The sequence below is a fragment of the Vitis vinifera genome, chromosome 19 (assembly GCF_030704535.1).
Source record: "Vitis vinifera cultivar Pinot Noir 40024 chromosome 19, ASM3070453v1".
NCBI lineage: Eukaryota > Viridiplantae > Streptophyta > Magnoliopsida > Vitales > Vitaceae > Vitis > Vitis vinifera.
This window is the reverse complement of record NC_081823.1, coordinates 8,791,598-8,814,982: the sequence shown is the minus strand read 5'-3', so window position 1 is coordinate 8,814,982 and position 23,385 is coordinate 8,791,598. Positions and strand designations below refer to the sequence as shown.

Below are 23,385 nucleotides of genomic sequence, written 5' to 3'. Positions count from 1 at the left end.
AGGTCCTTTGATGAATTTCTTAATTAACACTTGAAATTCAAACCAATTAATAATTTAACCATGGTTTGTTATCATGGTTAAATTCCTCCCTTCCAAAGCTCACACTTTGGAGTGTCAAGATTGTGGTTTGAGTCATCAAGTGGAAGATCTTGGGTATACGAAACCTCCATATTCTTTTGGCTTCATTTTCATGAAATGAAATTGATTTGGGAACATCCAAATCAAGAGTAAAGTTTTCTAATGTTTTTCCTCTTGATCCTAGAATGTTAAAAATATGATTTTTGCTTCTATTACATTGTATCTAAAGGCCTAAGGTAGTTTTGCATGCACCTATACGATCCAGGAAATGGGAACAAAGAGATCCATGGTTCCCAATAAAACAAACTTTAGAGAGTATTTTGATCTTAATATTGTTGTCCTAACCTTTAATTCATTCCATCATTAGTCCAATTTCACTCATTGTTACCCTTTAGATCTATCCTTAGGTTTTCATGTTTCACACTCCAAGATGATTTTTTGACCTCTTATGAGTGTGTTCACACATACACATGCTATAAAAGAATAAGAAAGAATCATTCTTGATTTCAAAGAAATTACAATAATTCATTCAATAAAAAAAGCCAAGAAAATCTTCAAAGTCTTTTTTCTTCCTCTAGAATCGTGAAAAGATCTCCTCTCTCAACCTTCCAATACCTAAACTTGGAGTTCTTATAGGAAAATTTAAAAACTAACATATGACATGTTGTGGACCCTGCATTTCAGCTTGAAATGCAGGGTCCACACATGTTCATATTGATCACTTATTTCCCAAATAATTACCTAAAAATAACGAAAAAGAAATACTAAAATCCAAACACATATTTTAGCTCCAATCAATGGGGTTCTCATAGTGAGTGAATTAGTGTATATAGTTACACATTGGACAAGACTTATCACGAGTCATAATGTTTCTTTAAATCCCAAGTTTTTGATATCTATATTACTTCTATTGCTATGGTCTAGAGACCTACCAAGAATAAACATGCACCCTAACTCTCAACAAATAGAAATAGAAGAATCTAGATTTCTTTACAATCAAGAATAGAAATCATTAGCTTGGAAAAAGGTATGACTATAATCATTCTAGAAAATAATTTTATAATTTTATAAAATAGGCATATTCTATTGCACATAAAGATATTAAATGCATGCTTTTAATCAGATATCAACAACTGTTATCAAAGCCCTAGCTAGGGAAAAACATGTTAAGGGGTGCTAACCCATCTTTGCAGGCTTTATATTAATCCCATGGCCAAAATGATTCATGAATTTTTTATTTTTTTTGTTGTTATTATTATTATTATTATTATTGAATTGTTAATTGATTATTTTTCTTAAATTGGGTTACGCTCCCTTCGAAAAGCATAAGATTTTTATTTTCTTAAATGGGTTGTAAGCTCCTTAAGGGAGTCAATGTTTTTATTGATATGTAAAAATATCGTTGTAGTTAATCTATGGACACCTCATGCAAGCAAAAGGAAACATTGGGGTTCAATCTTCGAGATCTAACCAATTCAAAAAAATCCATGTGCGGGTGAGTAAATATTACTTTGAAAACAGCTTCGTAATATGACCAAAAGAGTCTTTTACAGCAAAACGTAAAATAACCATGTTTCAATCATAACAATTATAGTAAAAATATTTTTAAAGTATCAAAGTGATGGCTAAGATTTACAAAATCTCACATTACCGACCACAACTATATATGTAAAAGGATACATAAAAATAAATAAATAAATAAATAAAGGAAAAACAAATGAATAAATAAAACTCATATCAACTTTGGATTGCAAATTTAGTTGGCAAATAGTAAGGCTAACCCAAAAGCCAAAAATGGCTGGTAAAAGACAGGTGGTATTAAAAAAAAATATTACAAAAAGGAAGATAACAATAATAATATTATGTATGAACAATGAACAAGACTTTGCGTCTTGTGAGATTCTGTATGCACTGCAGATCATTTGACAAGGGCTGCCATGAAACCGAAAAAAGAAATACAGTTCCCAGGCCAAACTTGTTGCTGCAGACCCCACACCTCAATTCATTTTCATGTCTCATTTTGAGGGTGGATTAATGCTTAATGCTTAATGGCTTTGCTTAACTTTTGCCCAAATTGGGATGTTCTTCCCTCTCTACTTGTCATATTAAGGAAATTCCCGACATTTCTTCAAAATTATTGCATTGTATTTGACCCGAATTAGTTTGATCGGTATCTGCAGCAACAAAACACACCAGAGAAGAGGGTTAGTTTTCACACAAACACCCCACACCAAAAATTCATAATAAGAGCTTTTTGAAGGCATTTATACCCAGCCTATTCGGTTTAACCATCTCAACCACCCCAATTTCAAGATATTGCCTGATTTCTAGTTTTACAAAGATTTTGGTGAGTTCTTCATTCTAGAGCAATGGGAAATAATATGGAGATAGTCCAATTTAAGAAACATGAAAGCACCCTGTAATTTTTCTGTCTTCGAAATTGAAAAAAGATGAATTCATTCTCTATGGATTTCAATGTCCAATTACTACATGCTAAGGGTTTTTTCTTTTCTTCTCCTTTGGGTTTGCAGGTGTGTGAGCAAAGTGCATGGGGATGGAGGAGGAAAATGTTGTATCCTCTCTAGACGAGGATTGAAATTTCGGAGGTCGGCCGCTATTTCTCACCCCACCCCAACAACAAACACAAAAACTGCACCCATCCAGCTGCTACTTGGGTCCCCTACTCAGGGACAGGGATAGAGGAGCTATCCTATGCATGCCCTATTCTTAATTCCCTATTGATGATCAATACATGTAAATTAACTTATTATCCTATTAAAAGAACTGCAGGGCGCTTAAACAAGAGTTCCAAATAAAGGAAAAAGAAGACTGACATGTACACAGACAAGTTGAAGATTGACTGCAGGAATAGCTGTGGCAAGGGCATCAAGAACTTTAGTTAACCGAAGCCAAACCCTTCACTAGCTTCATGGATAGCAAGCAGCAAGCGCTCTTGAAGCTGCTCCTTGGAAGAATACTCAGGGAGGTCTAGTTGATTGAAGCTGAAGAAAAATAAATATTAGGAAGCGAAATTGCAATCCCAGACAACTGTAGTTGGATGAAAGAAGTAACATATTGTAGTACACTAATCCCATGATCTTAACACTGACCAGGTATGAGCTGATGGCAGCCGCTCTGGAGCTCCATATGCCTTATGGATTTGAAATTTCTGAGGCCCAGATATACCTTGCAATGCTTTAAAACCATCCAATGGGACCTGAAAAAACACAAGGAAATACTACATTCAACAAAGTTCATGGTCTCAGAGTCAGACATGCATTTACCAAAAAATCTGATCATTTTTGGACAACCATGAAATTCTTGTAATAAATAAACTCAACAAGCCCTTATCCTAACTTCAGCTTTAGCCCAAAAACAAGAAAGCTAAGAATCAAAACTTGCATACAGCACTTTTGCATTCATCTATCATGTACAGCATCTCAAGGAGAGCTTTTAGCAAGATATCAAGTGACCAGGTGGCAATGCAATTCTTCCTCTATATCAGTCCCACACTTAACTAGGTTCCACCTCCATGCCAAAATAATCAAGGTTATTGAGAAGAGAAATGGACAAAAAAAAGACAGCAAACTAACATATGGCCCTGATGACAAATTTATGGAGCTAAGACTTTCAAAATCATCCAGGAGACAAAACGTTAACCTATAAATCAGATGTCAGAAAACACTTCAAAATCAACAAAGAGCACAAATGTAACCTAACCCTACATACCCGATGATAAAATCTACGAGGCTGTTTAGAAACTGTTTTCCAAACTCGAAAACATGTTTAGTAACTTTTTAACAGAAATTTTGAGAACTTATTCTAAAAACATGGTGTTTTTCTGATAACATATTTTAATTATTTTAAAATGTTTTCACTTATTTTCTAAGTTGTTTTAAAAAATAATTGCATAAATATGGAGAATGATTGAAAATAAAATACTATAGATAAACATTATTTTTAAAATATTTGGAAACACAGAAAACAGATTGAGAAAATTCCAAGTTCCCAACTTCCCAACTTCCCAACTTCCCAACAAGACTATTATTCTAGAAAACATTACAGAACTGTTTTTGAAAACTGTTCTCAAACAAATCCCATGATTTTGATAATATTCCATCAAAAAATTTATTCACAAGCAAAAGGTCCAGTACAAATTTTGAGGAACACCAAGCATGCATTGTCATATTAGATGAACCCATTCGGTATGGATGATCAAATTACCTTTGATGTTCCAGTAACAAATTGCAGCAGTCTTGCCATGTCTTCCTTGTTGAAAGCTTTAACCACCTCCCAAAACCACTGAACAACACTAGATGCTGCAGTGTACCCTGTGTACTCAGTGTTGGCCTTCAGATCATCCACTGCAAAAATAACATCATTTAGACATATTAAAGGAAGCTTCTGGATTGTGCATACACAAGATATGTGCTTAGGCAACACAACTTACAATCAATTTCTGGGAGTCCACTAATAAGCAGCTCAAGTTCTTTATCATTGAAAATAGAAATAAGTTCTCGTGGAACCAATTCATTGAAGCCTTCAAGGAAGGAATTGATTTGAGGACGAATAGCATTTGTCAAGATATGCTCAGCAACAAGGTCTATATACTCATGCTTTGTTTCTTCTGTGACCCTTATATTCCTTCCTCCAGGTTTAAGCTCATAATCAGTAACCTTTTTGAGCAATAACATACAATGAATAAGTTGATAAAAGAAACTTGGACAGAAACTCCAACCCACAAGAAAACCAAGCATTTACATAAAAAGCAAGATGGAATTCAAGAAGACCCATACCTCAGTTTTCTCATAAAGAATGTGTTTTTCCTCATCTGGATCCATGCTAAATGTCATTTCAGGTATGCAACTCACATCATTCTGTTACAGTAAAAAATGCAAAGAGCAAAAACTGTCACTCCACGCAAAACACTACCTCCATGACAAAATGTCTGTTAGAAGCAAAACAAATTCTGTATAATTAAAGCCACACACCTCCAGCATCCACTTCAAATTCTTGTAGTAATCAGGATCAACAGCCTCTATATCATGGTAAGTCACCTTCACACCAAGAATATGCTTGTAAAACGACCGAGTGAAATAAACATCCAAAAGCTGACCATCAAATAGCGCCTTTGCAACCTGCAGAATAGATAGTACCAAAAGAAAAGATGGCTTTAACCAACAAAAACATAATAAATTCCCATTATCAGAAAGCATAAGGTTCAGAAAATTACCACTCGACCCACAAATTTAAAGTAGGAAAGGTGTTCAGTCTGGTAGACTGAATTGGGGTTTGGCTGGAATGTTGAGTTGTTTCCCACAGTGGTGAAAAGTAAAGCTCCTTTGTCAAATATGACTCTTGACAGCAATTGATACCATTCTCTCGTCAGACCACCAGCATCAATACCCTCTTCACCTTGAAACTGCACATTCAAACGCCCCTTTAATTCCTGAGTTGGTCGCAAGCGCAACTGATTGTATGAGTCCTCTAACACATATGCTCGCCGGACACTAATCCGCAGTGGACCAGAGAGGTGTTGCTCATGCTGTTGCCTGATTCTTGAGCGGAAATATGCTCTTTTATTGTCAAAATCAATCAGCCTTGGTGCTTTCAGCACCAACGAAAGTGATTTCTCCAACAAGCCTGGATTCTGTCTGATAAAAGCATTTAACAGCCGGCGGTGCTTCTCAGCAAACCTTACAAAAGTGACAGAACCATCAAGCCTTCTCTGAGAATCCCCTCCATATTTTGTGGATAATGGAGCTGAACTTCCAGCGAACTCTTTCACTTCTCTTGCAGTTATATTGGCATGATCTTGATGCATGACAGAATGGTTTGCTTGTAGTTTTTCACACAAAACAAAGAAGGCCTCAATGAAGGGCAGGAGCCTTTGGGTTCCGGGAGGAAGAGGAGGTGATAAAGATGAGGTACCCTGTACATGCTCACCAATATTAACATTTGACATAGTTGGAGAGAAAGAGCTGTTCCCAAGCTGTGTCTCAGTCGTGCTTATACAGTCACTCAGTTCTTGCCACAAGGGTTCAAGTGCAACATTCAATTTCCACATAATGGTTTGCTCCTCCGGTTCCCCATCACTCTCCATACCCTTATTCCCATCAATGTTTGGCGAATTGAGTGAACTAAGCACTTGTAACACGCGTAAGATGGCAGCCCCAGCCATGGAGGCAGCACTCAGACCAAGCATGTGTGTATTCCTCAGGGTAACAAGCTCACTGACAGCTGAACTACTCAAATGATGAGCTAAATCTGAGAGCTCAGAAGTAAAGAACTTCCGATGGGGAACAGCAACTGAGGCCAACTTCTTCAGCACCTCGCCAGCAAATTTGTAAACTTTATCCGGAAGCCTGTTAGGTTAATGGTTCAGATTAGGCAATAAGAGAGAGAGAGAGAGAGTACTAAGGATGGAATACGGATATCTCAATTAGGTTAATGCCAAAATGATAAACTACTAGAAACTCTAGAGGATGGAAAAAGGATATCGCAATGAGGTGAATGCAGACTGCTAAATAAACTAACCACCACAAAAGAAACTGCTTTACAAGGTACCAGTAAGTGCAGAAAATTTTTGGCAACAGTAAAAGATAAGAAAATGAGAGCACATAATGTAAGTACCCTTCATAGCCAAGAAGACTACAGAGGTTGTGCAAATCGGACTGTGGGAGCTGCAAGAAGATATCATATGTATTGATGCATTTCTTTCCATCTGAAGTGGACAACTCAGCAGAGTGACCTTTATCTTCCTGATTAGAATTTTGTTCTAACAGAGTGGGATCACCCGATGCTTCATTGGCAGGCAAATTTTGGGAATCATCTGTTGCCTGTTCGGACTGAGTCTGACACTCTAACTTTGAAGCTGCACTATTAACAACCACTTGAAGCAGGTTCATGACCTGCACCATGAATTCATAAACAATAAATAAGAAAAAGGGTAGAGCAGAGCTATTTATAAGACAGAATATAGATCAGTTTCAGCAGGAACCCACTTGTACCTGATCAAGATGAGCAATGCTTTGTAAAGATATTGGTCGATCCAAGAGCTTCAGGAATAGTATCAGGGGAACATCCCCTTGCTGAGAACTACCTGAAGGATTCGGTGAAACTCCTCCTTCAACAATTTTCTCCTTGCATTTATCCTTCTTGGTTTCTGTGTATTTTGGACTTGAAGACTCAACAACAGATGATGGATCAAAGTAGAACAAAAGGTTTGCAACCACAGGATGATTTGTAGCTAAATAGGTCAAAATCTCAATAACTCGACGCAACACCACAGGAGGAAGACCTGTAAAAGAATGACCTAATAGATAAAGAAAAACCGTAAAGCATAAGGGAAAAGAGATGAATATGTCACATGAGTTGGAAGTAGTACCATCCAACAACTGTGATCGTCCATACACAACATTGGACTGACAACCATAAAGCCTTTGAGAATTAACTGTTGCCAATTCCCTGATTGATCCCTCAGCCTCAGGTTTGATCATATCGAGCAAAAGACGAACAAGAATGGCCCTTGTACCACTATGCACACATAGGTTCAACAAGAGTCTCTGCAGAAGGCCTTTACCAAGAGGCTAGCAGTGTGGAAAGAAACAAACCAACCATGTTAATGTGGCATATGCAATGAAAATTTAAATGTCACTCCCAAGGTTAAAATAAATAAATAAATAAATAAATTTTTAAAAATCAGATGAAATTTGGAAATGTACTCTCAAGTAAAGGAAACTCCGAAAATTTTGGCATTCAGAACTAGTAAACAACTACCTTTTCCTACAATGCTTTTTCAATTTTGAAGAGAACTTTAAGATTTTGTTTTGAATTAGTTTATGATATTTATCCAATAATTAATAAAGCATCCACAGCAAGTTAAAATGGAGAGCAGATATTAGATACTTGATTCAAGGTCTAGATAATTCGTATGTGTGTTTGTATATCTATAAGAATTGCATTCTGACCAATGAAAATTTATACCTTGAACAGCCCTAAGGCATAGATGCACTTAAATAAAGTATAATTTGTGCTTTTTATTTTCTTTGGGGTGGGGTGGGGTGGGGTGGAGGTCATACCACTTGTTTGATGCTTATGTCAAGAGTAACATTATACTTGAAAAACCAAGCACAACAAAGGAGGAACCCAGGAACCTTCCATTGTTTTGAAAATGAAACATAAAGTTAAATAACAGAGGAAATTAACATGTTAAATTAACTTTTCAACTATCAAAATGCATTTTTTATATACATATGAGCATTTTTAGTTGGATACCTGAGCTTAGCTTGCAAGTTGTTTACCCAGTAACCATAAAATAAAATATAGCATACCTGTGCCAGTCGAAGGAGCCGGATCAGTGCTTTCAACGCATTTGCACCCAAAAGTGGTTCGCCATCAATTTCCTTCACCTTTAAGCTGTCTGAAATAGCAGAAGCAGCTTTTCGATGAAATGAAACTCCAACACCTCTGTCTATCACTGTCTGTCTATCAAACCCCAAACCATTCCTCCTATTATTAAGCCTGTGGCTAGTCCCAAAAAGGCTGCGAGCCTGGTAATGACTCATTGCTCTGTCCCTGAGCATTTGAGCTTCAGCGATTAATGGAGACGGTAAAGCAGACAAGACAGCTTCAGAAGACGTCAAAAGTACCTAACATAGAGGAAGACAAAAGATTATTAAACTTCATTTAGTAAGAAAAAGCAATGTTAAGAATGTAAACCTCTTCACGCAATTCAGCAGGAAAAGTAGCTATGATTGAAGCATTGTCCATGTCCACTGGTTGTCCTTCAGCCTGCTGTGCCACCCTCTGTGCTCTTTGCTGAGCCAAAACTTCTGCCTGGATATCTGGGGGGAGAGCAGCTAAAAATTCAGGATCAATATCTTCTCCAGAAGGCGGTGCATAAGTTGGAGCTTGAACAGGCTGAGCTTGCTGGGAAGCCAGAACTTCTGCCCGTAAATCTTCAGGTAATGCCTCCAAGAAGGTTGGATCGATAGCATTTGCACTAGGAGCTTCACTATTCATACTATTTTGATCCGTCTGATCAGCATTTACAGAAACCAGAGTGTTTTGCCTTGATTGTGGCTCATCCGTACCATATTCAGAAGGAGGCCCAATTTGCTCAGTTTGATCTTCAGTGCTGGCACCATTCATATCAACATCAGCGCTAGCATGAAGAGTATTAGCATGACCATCACCTGCATTAGGGATTTCTAAACCAGAATTCACCATCTCACGATTATTGGACTCGTCATCCATTCCTGAAGATCTATCAGAATTCCCAGGCTCAATTGGTGAACCGTGCAGATTTGCAAGCATTTCAGGACCTCCTGGGCATTGCTGATCACCATGCAAGTCTGCAGATAAAGTAACCAACTCTGGCATTCTCTCCACCGGCTCACTGGAAGTGCCATTTCCGTCACTAATTTCCATGCCATCATGCACATTTGGTGTCTCATTTGGCACAAGTGACTGAATTGACATAGGTTCATGTGCCTCTAAGCACTCGCCTGCTTCTTCAACAGCCTCCAAGGCGACATGTTCTTGACAGGAAACAGTTTCAACTGTTTGACTAATTTGATGATTTGCAGTTTCATTACTGTTTTCTTCATGCTGCCCTTCACTTCTTTGACTTCCAGTATTATCACCCCCTTCTGCCGGTTGACTATCATTAGACAGGGGAGCATCCAATTGTTGATTATGCTGAAGTCCTGAACTCTGGGTTTGCCTTTCAGCATGAGTGTTTGCTGGAGCAATACTGCGTAATTGAGATATGAAATGCTCCTCTACTGCTTGTGCGATAATGGTAGCCTGACTACTCCCTTGTGGCTGCCCATCATCAGTCCACCGACCATCACCTGGCCCCCTTCTTCCCACCATCTGAAACGAGTCCATACCTATAGAATAATCAGTCAAAGGTGGGGGAGCAGCCCCACCCAAACGGTCACCAAAGAGACTAGTTGGCATATGATCATAAGGAAGAACCGGAGCATCAAACATGTAGAAATGAGCAACATCAAAGTTTCCGGCAGACAATGCTTCTAAATCCCTAGACGAGTTTGTACCTGATGACCACATTGAAACCAGATCTCCAGACTGGGATGGTCTCAAGAGGAGAGGATGCTGAAAACCATTTATTTCTGTAACAGATCGCTCAAAGGATGTTCTACCTGTCTGACGGCGGCGTTCAAACCCTAAAGGCCTGCGAAAGCTTAAAAGATCATCCACATTCACCCCCTCAAAGGGTTCAGCAGCAACTTCAATTAGTCCACTTGCAGCCCCTGGCTGCCCAAGTACTTGTAAATGATCTAATCCATGAAGCGCTTCCCTCCACCTCACCTCTATGACACGATTTTCATGGAAATCATCATCCTCTTCATCAACCATCTCATCATTATAATCATCTCCCAGACCACCATCATCATGATCCTCAACATCAGTGTCCGCCAGAGACATAAGACCAGCACCATCTTCTGCTATATCCTCATCCTCGTCCTCCCCATCATCATCATCCTCATCATCCTCTCCATCATCCCCCATGTCATCATCTTCATCACCCATATCATCATCTGCCCTATTCTCTACATGATAAGTCATCTCAATTTGGTCTGTGTTGTGCAAAACTCCACCTTCATCCATTTCTTCACGCATGAAATCCATCCCAAGCTCCATAGGTGGGTTGGCAGTCATAGCCTCTTCCACTTCTATTCTCATTTCTTGCTCCACTGACTGATCCTGATTTGCATCATGATTTCCTTCGCTTTGTGAAATTCCTTGAGGCTGTCGCTGCTCTGTTCCTGCTGCATCCATGAGTTCCTGTTGGCTGCTTCTATTCTGATTATCCCCACCAGTCTCTGCAGCCAATGGTGCAATCAACTGATCATCAGATCTTCCATTTGAAGCTGTAGATTTTTTCTTGTTCAGACCATCAGACTTGAAAACTTGATCACTGTTATTAGCAGCTCTTGTCAGGCTTTCCAAAGACTTGACTATAAGATTTGAAATTTTGGGAGCATCAGGATGGTCCAAATCAATCACCTCAAGAATGCTAGTTAGGCACTGAACCATTCCTCCATCTATCATGCTTTTTGCTATGTCGGGTGAACAGCCAGATCCAGGTAAGTTGCTTGAGGATGAATTTTTTGACAAAATAGAGTATACCAAGTCAGAAAAAGCAAAAACCTTTTTATCTGGCAATAAAATGCTCTTCGAAGAATTGCACTCCAGGTTTGAAAATGAAGATAATGCTTTAACAAGTTCACCGATTACTCGCCTGCGCCCTTCAGTAGAACGGCTGCATAGAACAACCAGAAACCATGAAGCTTTTTCGGACAATTTGTCCCTCCATTCATCAGGCCCTGCAGTTTTATCTACAGATAGTGGAAGAAGCCGATGCAGAATATGATGAAGAATCCCACCATTTCCAGGAATATCTAATTGACTAGATCCTCGAAGTTGAGACATTTCCAGATCCCTTCTTAATATAACCCCAACTGAATGTACATACATCAGAAGAATATCACTTAATAACTTCAGAACAAAAGTTACCTTAGCAAGTCCTGCAGATCGTTCAGAAAGATTGTCCGACTCAATCTTCTTAGTCTCATCAACCTTTGATTTACCCTTTACCTTGGTAGTAGGTTCATCCACCTCCATAGCAGTTGAGTAACCTGTACCATCTTCTGGGCTTTTTGGAGCAGGGTATTTCAGTACAATTTCAAGAAGAAGATCAATAACTTGAGTGAGATTCGCAGGGATCTTTTTGTGGCCTTTAGGACACTTTCCTGGTCCATCATGTATCTTATTTTCGTGAATCCGCACACATTCATTAGAAGATAAACCAAGTTCAACACTGGAGGATTTTGGTTTGTCCTTTTCTTTTTCCTTTGATAACACGATGACAGTCCTCCCTCCTGATGATTCCAACTGACAAACTGCAGCTGCAGCTTTCATGAAAACCACAGGATCTCTAGAGATAACCGGTGCCATTGATGTTAAAAAGGCTCGAGGGAGCACACGGCCAGCATGCCGGCTTCCACTTAGAGTTTGTCGTATCTCCAACTCCATAGCTGTTTGAAGTGTCTGCGGATCTTCAAGGAGATGCCGAATGATAGCAGATGCTACCGTGTCATATCCAGGAAAGAAGCAGCTTCTTGGAAGACTGAAAAGAGCAGCCATACCTCCATTTTCAAGGAACTCCAAGGCTAGAGAATGTGTTTTTGTTAGGCGAGCACACAGCTGTAGAACAGCCTGCATGACCACAGCAGGAACTTGCTGTTTTAACAATTCACAAGCAACTAACAATACCCTACGACTCTCTTCAATTGTCAAATAACCAGTAGATTTGCCTAATATTTTCTCAAGGGTGGAATCAGGTTCCTTCTCATGGGCATCAGAAGCCAACTTGTTTTCTGCATCTGGTGGAATGGACAAAGGAGCATGCTCTCCAGTCGAGTCAGGTACAGATCCTACTGCATTTCCTTCTGTAGTTTCAGAAGAAAATCTAGAACGGGACTGCAACAAGTTATCCAAGATAAGCAGTAGAGCACTTATGCATTTTGGGACTAGAACCTCATTCCCTAATTCATTTCTAGCCTTGAAGCTCATCAAAATATCAATTGCAGCAGAAACAATACCATTACGTGCAGCAATTTCTCGTGTACTTCCATCTTCAAACAGAAGCAATGCTAAAATATGTGATATCATATACAGTGCACTAGCATCCTTTGAAAATTCCAGTGGACAAAGCTTTAGCTGCTGAATAAGATAAGTGACCACCTTTGATCGATCTTCTCCTTTGCTCCGATTGCAAAGAGTCACAAGCAAATCTGTCAATGGGAATGCCATTGTATCACTACTCTGAAACAACTTCATCGATGCAACAAGGATATCATCAACAGGCGGTGCCTTTGTTTGTCCCTCTTCAGTCAGAATGTCCATTGACTTATCAATGCTATCCACTTTAGATGTTTCTGAAGAACTTCCTAGTGACAAAGCAAGTGCCCGAGCCAGTTCATCATCCTCCTGCACAGGATCTTCAGGACGACTAAACAGCCATTCCATGGCCAGTTCAACACTATTTGTTTCCACCCTTCTCAGCGCTTCCTCAGCTCTTGCCCTTGTAAAACCCATCTCGACTATGGTAGCAATAGTATTTTCATCAGGAGGAGGGGGCATGAAAAGTTGATTTGTGCTTCCACCATTGCGATTTCGCTTAACATCCCCAACACCAGAGTATATATGAGTAACAAGTGAAATAATGGAAGTGATGAAAGTTGAACTACAACTTGGGAACATGGGGTGGTTCCAGACAGGAAGCATTACATCCAGAACCTGAGACTGAAGCATACGAACAAAAGCTTCTGGGTCCCTCGGAACAGGGAACAACCCAATGGACAACCCAACAGCAACAGGCTGAACAAGTAGCTGTGCCTGGGATGCAGAGTTTGGAGATAAAAGCAATGCAGAATTGATAAAATACTCAAGGGCACGACAATAACTTTGTAAAGTATCAAGCAGCCATGAACTGTGAGATAATTTGCTTCCTTCACCCACTTTTTCATTATCAATGCCTTGAGTTGGAACAGAGTAAGGAAGGGTCCATAACAACTGACTTGTAGCTTCAAATGTTGTGAGTAGCTCCTTGAAGGTTCCATGGACATAAAAGTTATTAACCATTGCTGTGTAACAGGTACGCCGCCTGCCATCAAACGTGAGAACTGCTATGTCATCCACAACCTTTCCAAGATATCGACACTTCACAGAGAGTGACAAATCAAGCCCATTTGAGCTAGAATACCCTGAGAAACTAAGTGCCTCAAGGAATACCTTAGCCAGTGCCGTCCCCAGGCTCTTTGAAGCTGAACTCAAAGTCCCTGAGTCAGCTCTACGACGGTTTGGAGATGTGAAACCCTTTACAAGAGCTGTGAAGAAAGAACGCAAAGTGGAAGCTAGTTTATTAAGATTTTCTGAGACAAGGACATCAGGGCTCTTCTTTTTTAAATCCTGGGAAGATGTTTCTGGCATATTGGCAGAAGCTTCTGAATCAAAGTTTAATGCCTCCAGATGACGGCCAGTTCTTCCACCCCGTATGCGTGTCAATCCATGTCGACTCCGACGGTTTAATCCTTCACCAGAACGAACCATCGAAAGAAACTGACGTTCTCCACCCCACTGAGGATGAGAAGTACTCCTAACAGAAACAGGGTTCATGTATCTGACCACAGGAGTGCCATCATCATCACTCTCTCTTCCAGCAGCATTAGATGTTGCTGAATCTGTGCCTTCAGGTTCTAGATCAACATTCTTCTTTTCATCCACCTTGGAATCACAGCATAAAGATATTTGCCACAGTATTTCTCTGTATACTTTGCCAAGGTCTTTCAATACATCAGCATCTGCAGTACCCAATTCAGAGACCACAGTGGTAGTTCCCTTCAATAGAAAATTGGAAAGAGATAGAATACCTTCAAGAGAAGCAAGACATTTCAAAACTTTTGTTTGCTTTGCATTTTCTACTTCAGCAAGCTGGGCTCCCCCAACTGAAAGTAAGAGTTCATTTGTTAACTTCAAATGTTCTCTCAGGAATAAACACACAGCCCTAGCCAGGGAAGCAGAATGCTGTGGTGAGAAGTTCCTGAAGGCAACAGAGATACTCTGACCTACTGACACTGAAAGAGGCATTAAAGGCAAAGTAAATAACTGCAGAACAGCTTCAATTCCCTTCTTCTCAACAAAAATGCGGCATGTATCAGCATTTTGAAGAATTGTTTCAAGAAGACGAGCAGCATTGCTTATGCATTCTGGAAGGAAAGATTCAATATTAGCCAATGAAGCATCAGAAGAGGGCTCCATGGCCTGCTCAGAGCTTTCCATCTTGGATGATTCCTTATCATCTGATGCAACCAAATTCCTGTCTTCAGCATCGGTTTCCATGGGAATCGGAGTAGAAGGACACATAGAATCACTGGATGATGGAGGAGATTCAGTCCCAGATCCTATCTTTGAAATGGCATTCAAGATCTCAATCAGCATGTCCACTCCAGGTCCACGCAATGAGGAAGCATGGCGCATTAGTTCATCCAGTCCACTGGACAAGGATCCTGGAGTATCACCAGTCAGGGCACGCAAATATGTCCTGGAAGTAAATATTTTCACAAAGCACCTCAAAGCATTGCGATCTTTCACAGCCTGAAGGCCATTGTTATTCAGGCATAAGGCATCCAAGCACTGAGGTATGCATGCTATGGCTTCAGCAGAGCAGAGAATGCCATCCATTATAGCATCCATGAAGGCAGAAGGGAGACCAGCCGCATCTAAGACAGGAAAACAGGTAGGGTCTTTGTGAATGAGATCACTCATGACGGTTGCGGCAAGCGAAAACACCCCCCCACCAAAATCTTTGGCTCTTCTAAAAATAATGCATAAGCAATGAGGCAACAAACTCTCCTCAGAACCATAAATACGAGTGGTACTTCCAGGGGCATAGGTTCCAAGAGATATGGCCCTTAGTAAAGCTTTCATTAGTAAACGACAGTGATAGGCGACCAATGCCTCAGAATAAAGAGGCTGTATGTCATCCAACTCAGTAGAAGTACCAGAAACTAGTTGAGTTTGCTTCCTGCTACCATCGGAATCATCACCTGGCTGCTTTGAACAATTTTCCACATGAGATACTTCTACTTTCAAGCGAGAAATGGTATCATCCAAACCCCCCAAATCTCTGAACAATGCAGCAGCTGGATTACTGTAATCCATAAAAGCTTCTAGAATATGTACAGCTGTGCTGACCAAATGCAAGTGTTGGGGCTCTGTGTCTTTAAGAAGAGGGAGAAGAGTTGGTATGAATCCTGCCTCACGCATGGCTGAGCAACCTGATGATGATGAGACCAAAGCAGTAACAACAGATAATAGAGCCTCAGCGAACACAACAGACCACTTTGAATTATTACTTATAACAGAATCAATGGCTTTCTGCATAAGACTGGGTAAGATGCCTCGATGCCCACCAGATGTTACAGCATTCAATACAGATGGCTGGCGAGACCGATCTTGACAAAGAGCAGCCAATGATGACAGACTCAGAATTCGAATTTTTATAGGAATGGCATCTTCATAGCTCAATAATGATACCAATTCATTGGTCACCTCTGGCACAGCAGTAAAAAAGGAAGCCAAGTCATCAGCATCACTGCCTGATTGAACAAGAACCATAAAGGCATAGAGGCGAATGCATGTGTACTGCTGGCGAGCAGCTAAAGAGCCAAATGCCCTTGCAAACCGCAATCTTGTCAGAAGAGAAAATCTTAAACTAGTGGGTACTTCATACTCTATAACTAACTTATTCAAAAGCTCAAGATCAGTCTCTTGACAAGTATTAATATTAGGCAAATGAATTATTTGTAAACCTTGGGCAGATTTCTCAGAACCTGGTTGTCCATTTGATGGCTCATTCACTGCATAGAACTCAAAATGGAGAGTACAACCTAAGTCATAAGCAATTTGATCACACCCATCTTGTACACTGCATGCAATTAATCCAAGGCCTTCTTCCTTTCCCCCCCAACCTTGTGCAAAAGCAAATAACTTTGAATTTAAAGAAGCATCCCTTATGGGGTATTTTCCAATTGATTTCTTCAAGAAAGCTGCTAAAGTTTGAAGACAAGCCTCAACCACATCTGCGTCCGTAGAAGCAAGCAGAGCTGAAAGATGCTGCTGCATTGATGTAAGAACCCAAAAAAAAAAAAGTTAATTGAAAGTTGGAAGGAAAAGGCCAAATGGAGGGAGAGATTTTTTTAGAGAGAGAAAGAGAGAGAGATACTTCATATGAACTATAGAAATGCTTATTTGTGCAGTTCTCCAAAATTATTCTTATGACACGGAGAATTTGAAGAACAGCTTCTCTTGGGAAGGGAGGATCAGATTCTAAAAAGTTATCCTCAACCTGCAAATCCTTCCTCGGCTTTATGTGCTTCTCAAAAAACGAATCAAAATGATTAAAAAGATCAACCCAATGATGGAAATCTCCCTGCACAAACAATAATAAGCATCAATCAAACTTCAAATACAGCAAAAAATAAAATCATTCTAGTTAAAGATTATAAAGGCACCTTATCAAACTCCCAAATAAAACATTTTAGGGGTTCTTCTATATTCTCAAGCGGAGTAGATGTAACACCATTGATGAAGGATCTAATTTTTGGAGGCTGAGACAACAAAGAAAAAATGTCATATTTTCCAGGCATAGTACATTCCTGAATATCACCATGGTGTCTCACCAACACAAGCATATAGCAAAATAGAAACTATACTTAAAACTTAATTGGAAAAGAAAGACCAACTGCATAAACAAATGCACTTATACTAACAATTTTAGAACAACTAAAACCCATGCAATTGCTTTCTTATATACCTATGTATGTATGTATGTATGTATGTATGTATATATATGTGTATGTGCTTGTGTACATACATGTATGTATGTTAGTATGTACACATAAAAGAAAAACAGAAAAGAAAAAAGTTGTCACTTACATTTCCTCGGGTGCATTCAATTAGTAAACAGTTCATACGCACATGGATGGAGAAAAGTTACATACACACGTAAATGAAGAGATTGACATATAAAAAAATGAGATAAATAAATAAATAATAAATAAAAACACAAAATAAACAGTTTCACAAGGTCAAGGGTCCTCACGCCTATGGGGTTGATCAACTCTATCTTTGCTAAGCATGCCAATGGGGTTGCTCAACATGCACACACATCATATGTGCTGGATAAACATAAGTTACATAAACACATACATGAACATATCAGCATACAAAAAAAATGACATAAATGGGTGCACAAAATCCAATGTCCACACCTATGGTTTTGATCAAGTCAACATTGGCCGATCACACCAATGGGTTTGACTGAAACACACACAAGTTACATGGAAGAGATCAGAATAGAAGAAAACAAGATATAAATAGGGTTGATCGACTCAACATTGGCTGAGAATCTTGAGATAATGAGTCAGCAGTTTACTTAATTCAGGAAGAATATTTTTTGGAGTCTATTGCAGCTTGGTTGCCTCTTGGTTAAATCACACGTATTTCCTCATTATGGAGGTAACCACTTTTTTCAGTTGTATTCTTTGTTTGGATGCAGTGCAGGAGAATATCTTAACTGAGTATAGGGAAAGAAATAATAGCATGTTGAATCTTTCTTTTTTTTGGACAAGTAAAATCAAGTGTATCAAGAATAATAACTTGTTGAATCTTATGTCTTATATCGTTTGGTTTATGGGAAATGAAAATAGAATCTCAACTAAGCGAATAACCCCTTTAGGTTCAACTGAGGATAGGGAACTAGCTCATGAAATGAACCAGGACCCTCATGAATCGGTGCTGCAAGTGCTAGAACGAAAAGGAGTTCTCCAACCAACTCTTGATCCACCATTCTAGGGCCCAGAGCCTTTGGTCCTTGGTACTCATCTTCTTTGGGTGGCTTAGGTGTTTGCCAAGGTTTCTAAGGAAATTGTAGCCAGGCATGGTGCAATTGTGAAAAGAATCACCCAAAGGCATGGAAATCAACACTCTTGTGCCTAGCTTTGGCCTTTTGTTGCCAATAAATTGTAAAATTTTCAAAGGAATTGGATTTTTGGAGGGTACAATTTGAAACAAATTGTTCTAAGATCTTAATACATTTTGTAAGTGGATTCTTTAAGGGAGAGGAACATTTATGGACTTCATTGATACGCTTTTAGGAAGAAGATTGAGGCCCCTGTGCGTATAAATTGAAACAAATTTTTGCAAAATCCCAATACTGAACTACTAATCATTGTATTCTTCAATGGATGGGAACATGGGTTCTCTCTGGACCTCATTGATAGATTTTTGGAGGATGGTATTGAGGTCTCCTTGTACACATATTTCTCTTGTCTGCCTAGAAATACCATAAGTTGAAAAGTGAGATATCTGATTGGATGGTTCGCTCTTGCTATTGCAGTACTCATTGCTGTCCAGGCTTTAAATTACTCCACTTCGAAATACCATTTCTATTGCAACCACTTTTTAGTGGAAGTTAACAACCAAACAACCAATGATTCAAGACAGTAAAAATGAATGCTCGCTTTGGCAGCTAAGAAAATGAAGAAAAAAAGGCAATTAAAATTGTTAATCTTGGATCTTTATTCATGCAGTATCAGAGAAAAAAAAAATCTCCACTCAGTTGAACCTAATACAACTACTGGCTTAATTGAGATGCTATTTATATTTCCCATAAACCAAACAACATAAGACATAAAATTCAAACTATTATTATTTCGTCTCCTAGCCTCAGCAAAGGGTAAAGAAAAGAAATAATAATAACAAGCAGAAACAAGAATTACAACCATAAAGTATCAACTCTTAAGTCCACAAAATCACTTGCCAAGCTCTCACCTATATAACACGGGAGTAAAACCAGAAAACTGACAACATCATCTTCTATCGTATTCAATTATGTGACCAATCATTCAACCTTTTTTTTTTTAATTTCTTCTTCTGTTTTCCTTCTCAGTTTGCTCGGTGAAAAAATGGATGGCATAAAAGAATCAATTTTTACCCCAATTTAGTTGCTTCCCAATATGTCATATCAACAGCTGGTATTACGATGCTATTAACAATGCTAGCATCACCCATTCAATGTAATTGAATTAAATTCCTCAATTTTCTGAAACAAAAGTCAGGATAAAACATAAAATTGGAATTTTTCTTTTCTTTTTTTTTCTTTTCTTTTCTCAGTTTTTTCATAAACCAAACATTTAACTAAGTCATGCAAAGAAGGAACATTATCCATCAACAAACCAGCGTACTTCATCAAAAAATTTTGCCATATAATTCAATTTAGTGCTATGAACAACAAAAGGCGATCATGAAGAAAACACATTACTTTGAAACCACCACCAACAAATCGCAACATCGATCAACAAAACCAACATGAAAACCTAAACAACCTAAGTCTCAACAATCTACAGTTCCAATCAACACAGAAACAAACATATCACCAAATTTAATCAAACTAATTCGTAACTATATCGCACTGACCACTTCTAGTGCCCTCCTCCGCTTCAACTTCATCTTGAAATTGAAAGCATTGCACGAATCGAAACCGCAATAGGGAATCGATCAATCCTCCGTGACGAGAACTGATCGACAACGATCGAATGACGGAGATTCGACGGAATTGGAGAAAATGATAAATTAAGGAAAAATAGTAGGGCTTTTTTCTTATCTGTTGTTCTCACAAAGATCGGATCGTAGCAATTGAGTTCCGAGATGTATCGGTAACTTTTTCTTAAGGTTTTGCTATCGAATTTCAGGGTTTTGGATGCGATCGCATACCAAGAGAGAGAGAGAGAGAGATTCTGACTGGGAGAACTGAGGAGTGGTATTTTTATAGAGAAAGGAAAAGGCGAGAAAATGAGAGAAATGGCACAGGAAAACAAGTGATTGGCAGGAGAGAGAGTGTGTAGGAATTTCATGTTTTTTTCCTTCTGAATTTTGAACTACCGAAACTGCCCTCGAAGTTTCTGAGTCTGTACGAGTCTATCTGACTCGGTGGTTTTGCAGAGAAGCCCCTTTACAATAGAATAATTTTAAATGTTATTTTGATTCTGCATGTTTGAGGATGAAATCATTGTGATGCCATTCTATGTAACACCATTCATATATTCAACAAACTATTTATTACACTTAATTTTTTTATCATTGTTTAATAAAAAGTCAAATTTTATTATGTTTATCTTATTAATCGGCTAAAATTTTTGTATTTTATTCTTTAATTTAAAAAAAAAGTTTCAAAAAATATGATCAAATTGACCTATTTTCTCTTTTTATTTTTAAAAATTGATAAAAATAAGGATTAATTGATTAAAAATGATGCAAACATTCCAAATTTGTAAAACTAACTTTCCCCATTTTTTAACTTGAAGAGTAACCCATTTTTAATATAAATACCCTTTAACATTTTCATTTTTTAAAGAAATGTTTACTTTTGCAAGAAAAAAATGAGGGCATTTTTTGTCAAAAAAATTGAGGGCATTTTTTGTCAAAAAAATTGAGGGCATTTTTTGTCAAAAATTGATATTTTTTAGGTTGAAAAAAAATAAAGGGTTAGTTTTTCAAAATGGAAAAGATTTCATACTTTTTAATTGGTTATCCCTAAAAATAACTCTTACTTATTCTGCAAAAAAAAAAAAATTATTTTACTTTATTTTTAAAAAGTATTTACAAAAAATAATGGCCAAACAATATTAGAAATTTTTGAAAATAATTTTCTATTTTAAAACTTGTTTTTAAAAACTATTTTTTATTTTTTAACTTAAAAACAGTTTTTGGAAACAAGTTTTAGAAAACACAGCTAAATGGCCTCATTTTTCCTTTTTTTTTAAAAAATTAATAAAAACAATTCTTACTTATTCTTGAAAAATTGTTCTATATTTTATTTTGTTTTTTAAAATTGTTTTAAGATAACAACAGTCAAATAATATTAAAAAAAATTAAATATAACATTACATGATCAAACTGGCTCTTATATTCATCAAAGGACGTTTTTAATGGCATTTATTCTATTTATTTCTATTTATTATATAAAATTGTGGGACAGCAAATTAAGTATATAAAACGTGATAACTTTTATTTCCCATTAATTAATTTGAAATTATAAAACCACCCATCAGAAAGAAAACCTGGGTGACAAGTAACGGGAGGGTAGTTTAGTAAGATACAAAATCGTCAGCAACAGGAGAAAGGTCGTTTAGTAAGGTAAAAATTTGTGGAAAAGAACCGTGGTAAAATTAAGAATTACCAAAGAGTGACCTCATTCCTAAAGGTGCATTGCAATTGGAGGTTGGGGTTTCTTAATGAGGAAGTAATAAAAGTTGGGTATCATGAAGGACAGACCCGGCCCATAGAAGACCAAATCTTTTTAGCATTATGGGCCTTGGGCCTTGGGGAGACATAAATGTTCCACAGGAACCTGAAGACATCTACACGTCCATAAATGAGAGAGTCCCTAGAATGGTATGAGTCGTATGACTACTGACTAGTCCAAAAAAATTCTCACCGAGTCTTGTAAATGCCTTGTATGTGTCTTGTCTGTTGAACATTCTAGAATGATAGGAAATCATATTATATTTGTAACATCAATATTATAAAGGGATAATGGTATGTTGGAACAATTGGGCCAAAAATTAAGATTTGACCTATAAAATTTGCATAATTGATGGGAAGAATATAAAACATGAAGAGATTAATATACCCTTTAAAACTATTTTGAATATTTTTTATCACAATATTTGACAAACTTTTTTATCTTAATTTTTTTTAATAATTATTCTGAAAATTTATTGTTTTTAGAAAACTAATTTTTAAAAATATATATATATATATCATTTAAAAAATAATTTTGACATATTTTTAGTTATTTTTTACATACCTAATTTTAAAAATATATATTTTCCAAGATGTTTAATTTTTAAATAATAATAACAATAATTTATTTTTATTTTTTTGGAAAATAGTGTATTTTTTTCCAAATCACTAAATTAAATTAAATTTTATTGAGGTTTACAAAAGGAATAAAATTTAAATTAATGTTTTTTTACTATTTTTTTTCATAGTCAATAAAAATCATTTTTGGAAAGATAAAAAATTCATATCCTTCTTCTCAATTTTCACACTTCCTCTAGGTCTTTAACTTAAATAGTGAACTTGAACCAAAACCTAATTTTTGGACTCAACTAGGTCCAAAACACAATTGTCCCTATTATAAACCCGCACACCTTTGGTATGGTTGTTGAATTGTCAATGTAAAATATCTATAATTACTTTAATGAAAAGGGTATTTGTAACTGGGGAAAGGTTGCCAAATATATTGCAAGATGAGCTTTGGGATCTAAATTTGAACTAGACTCCTCGTTTAGGACAATGGTAAACCTACCAATGCAAGTTTTTGGCCCATCATTTTCTTGGGAGAGCTAACATTTTCCTTTCTTTAGTTTAAAAATATATACTTGTTCAATCCAACTATTCTTTGCTAGTTGTCAGTCGGATATGACCACCCAGAAGAGAGAAAATTCCCTAGAAAAGTTATCTGAAACTTTCTCCTTCCATTCGTGGGTTTCTTTTAGATTGGGAAAAATGGATTCTTAAAGTCATTCTTTTTCTCTTTATATCAGAAAGGACCAGAGAGAGAGGGTGGCTGCAGAAGCAATTGATTCCTTACTTTGGCCACAATTCATAGCAAGTCCCAAGTATCCCAAACCCAACAAAAGCACA

The 23,385-nt window shown here is 37.6% G+C and overlaps 1 protein-coding gene across 3 annotated transcripts; it reads right to left on the bottom strand.

Annotated features, from left to right (window-relative positions):
• Nucleotides 1-1,800: 1,800 nt before the first annotated feature.
• On the bottom strand, nucleotides 1,801-20,556 carry LOC100246297 (E3 ubiquitin-protein ligase UPL1). 3 transcript variants are annotated; one of them, XR_009465242.1, is made up of 16 exons: nucleotides 20,152-20,556; nucleotides 17,187-17,282; nucleotides 16,898-17,104; nucleotides 8,800-16,791; nucleotides 8,412-8,729; nucleotides 7,466-7,667; nucleotides 7,089-7,378; nucleotides 6,712-6,989; nucleotides 5,312-6,443; nucleotides 5,070-5,216; nucleotides 4,875-4,955; nucleotides 4,529-4,754; nucleotides 4,303-4,442; nucleotides 3,189-3,295; nucleotides 2,913-3,080; nucleotides 1,801-2,252 (listed from the first exon to the last, which is right to left on the bottom strand). XR_009465242.1 is itself a non-coding variant. In XM_059735295.1 (15 exons), the coding sequence occupies exons 1-15, from the start codon at nucleotides 20,182-20,184 to the stop codon at nucleotides 2,978-2,980; spliced, it is 11,352 nt and encodes a 3,783-aa protein (XP_059591278.1). In that variant the 5' UTR covers nucleotides 20,185-20,556; the 3' UTR covers nucleotides 1,801-2,977. The 3 variants fall into 3 exon arrangements, 1 of the variants encoding a protein (XP_059591278.1); XR_009465243.1 differs by having other exon boundaries at nucleotides 8,800-16,788; nucleotides 20,152-20,549; XM_059735295.1 differs by having other exon boundaries at nucleotides 1,801-3,080.
• Nucleotides 20,557-23,385: the final 2,829 nt, after the last annotated feature.